At 42.8% G+C, this 2,465-nt stretch overlaps 1 protein-coding gene across 1 annotated transcript in view; it reads left to right on the top strand.

Annotated features, from left to right (window-relative positions):
* Positions 1–58: 58 nt before the first annotated feature.
* FAM184A (family with sequence similarity 184 member A) overlaps positions 59–2,465 on the top strand; it is an 84,682-nt gene continuing 82,275 nt past the window's right edge. The window contains exon 1 of the mRNA XM_009289125.2: positions 59–135. Within this exon, the coding sequence (XP_009287400.1) occupies positions 106–135 (30 nt within the window). The 5' untranslated portion in view covers positions 59–105. The remainder of the gene's footprint in view (positions 136–2,465) is intronic.

The following is a 2,465-nucleotide window of genomic DNA, read 5'->3' on the forward strand; positions in this document are numbered from 1 at the left end:
CGGCGCGGCTACGGCGGCGGCTCCGCGCCCGGCGCGGGAAAACTCGGCTCCGGCTCACCCCAGCCGGGGCTGGGCGCCGAGCACAGCCCGGACCTGCATTTCAAAATGAGCAAGAAGATTGCCCAGCTCACGAAGGTGAGGGAGCTGCCTCCCCGCCGGGCAGCGGGAGGCGCGCCGGGTCCTCTGCCGCCTTTTATTTCTTCCTCTTTTGTTTTGTTTCCCTTCGCTTCTTGGGATTGCCTAGGCAGAGATGTGGCTGAAGAGGGGGCTGGCTCTCGGGGTTGATGCTAAATCCGGGTGAGATGCGGCCGGGTTTTTAACCCCGAAGGCCGGGCCTGAAGCGGCCGCCTTGCCCCGGGAGCAGCCTCGGTCCCCGGGGGACCGGAGCGCGCCGTGCCGGGGTCCTGCAGGGAAAGCTCCGGCATACCGCAAACGTGGAGGCCGGGAGCCGCGGGTGTTGGAGACGAGCCGTTCGCGGAGACTGCCGCAGTACCGCTTCCCAGTTAGTTGTGTCCGAATTCCGCTTAGCACAGCCAGGTATCTGGGTGTGTGGGAGCTGGTCCCCGATTGCTAGGCTGAGACTTGCTATTTAGTCTATGAAAATCGTCGCTTCTCTTCTAGGTCTTTTGTAAGCCGTTCTCTGAGTCTTTTTAAATAGAGAAATTCAAATTCTTGCTTTCCTTTTGCTGAGGAGAGTACTGCTATTTAAGGTGTCTGCCTTAAATGCCTTAGATGGTGAGGACTTACCATCTTAAATGCCTTAGATGGTGAGGACTTATCATCTTAAATGCCTTAGATAGTGAGGACAAAGTGTGAGAATCTCTCTGGTCTTGTATTGCTGATTGAACAGTTTTCATTATATCATCCCCAGTATAGAAAATACACTGTATCTTTGTTAAAGGCTGTAGTCAAACTACAAGGTGTTTTAAAAGCACATTGTTAAGGCTGGTAGGCCCCATGTTTCAGATGTGATTGTAGCTATGATTTACTTAGAATAACTTAAAAAAATGATTTGGTGCTGTAATCTCTCTTGTATGATGCTCAAGCCATAGGTGAATAGCATTGTTTAGGAAATGAAAGGCAGATTATCTTTGTTAAAGAGAAAGCAGAATAAATTTCTGTGATGAATTCCATAGCTAAAACATTTAAAGGTAATTTAAAAGCACTGTGGGAACTGCTAGTATTCTTCAAATGTATGCTAAAATGGATGAAGGTGACATTTCATTGGACCTAAGAATGAAGAGAATGAAGACTGCTGGCAGTCTCGCAGTGGAGGCAGCTCATATTTATGCACAGTTGATGCACTGTCGACCAGTTAAATAGTATTTACTGTGGAACACCGTGCACCTTAATGTATTGGAAAAGTGATGACTGAGGGGTATTTTGTCTTGTCTTTGAATTCAGAGTCCAATTTCTTTATATGTTAACATTGCTGGAACTAAAATTGTAATTTCATAAGGAGAAAAGTAGAATTAAAATAAGCTGAAGAATCACTTTAGTTTTACTCCATATGCATACAAATCATGAATTAAAATATTAAAGCTATTACTACAGACTTGTGCTCCCTGAATGGTGCAAAAAGCACCTGGAGACCATAAATGTATTTTAGACTTATTAAGGCCTAGTCCGTATGCAAAGTAATACTTTCAAAGAACAATTTTTATTTGTGTGTGTGTGTGTGTCCTTTGATATATTTCCCTTTCTTTCTCTAGGAATTTACCCAGCAGTTTATAGTTGATTTCAGAAACAGTGTTCCACTTCTGTTATGAAGTCATTTGTGTATACCCATGAGTTCCACATCGCTGGGCATGTGCTCTGTGCTCTCTGAGTTACTACGTGTCAGATATCTTGAGGTGGATGTGAGTTAAATATGGAATTAAATGCGTGGTGCTGGAATATTTTGAACTTCTGTATTGGAAAACATGAAGAGAGTGACAGTAAATACTGTGTTTTTTCATAAGACTTTTTTTTTTATGATCCATAGTAGAGTTCTTCTAAAATTCTAGAAATTGTGTGCATGTCTGTCCTGCCAAAGACTTCAGAGTAGTGCAAACAAAAGCTATGAGTTGTCTTCTGCTTGTGTATTTAAAATAACTGTAAACTATGTGCTTGTACAAGGAGTTTACATGTGAATTAGACTTTTGCAGGACTGGGATCTTGTATTGTTTCTGAGTGACTTGCAGGTTCTGGTGATATTTTAGTTTGTGTGTTTGCGTTCTGTTTTCACGTTTTAGGGAGAAAACTTGGAAAATCAGCTGATCTTTGTACTGACTGAAGGTCGGGAGTGGAGAACAGTATTTTTAGATGTAAAACAGGATAGTGTAGTGAAAATACTTCTCTTGCACCTATTGCAGCATTAAAATTAAGAATTTAAACATTAAGATAAAAAGTATTCTATAGCTGTGCTGCTTTTGGCTGGGACAGAGTTAATGTTCTTCATAGTAGCTAGTATGGGGCTGTGTTTT

Source organism: Aptenodytes forsteri, unplaced genomic scaffold, assembly GCF_000699145.1.
Source record: "Aptenodytes forsteri isolate BGI_AS27 unplaced genomic scaffold, ASM69914v1 Scaffold217, whole genome shotgun sequence".
NCBI lineage: Eukaryota > Metazoa > Chordata > Aves > Sphenisciformes > Spheniscidae > Aptenodytes > Aptenodytes forsteri.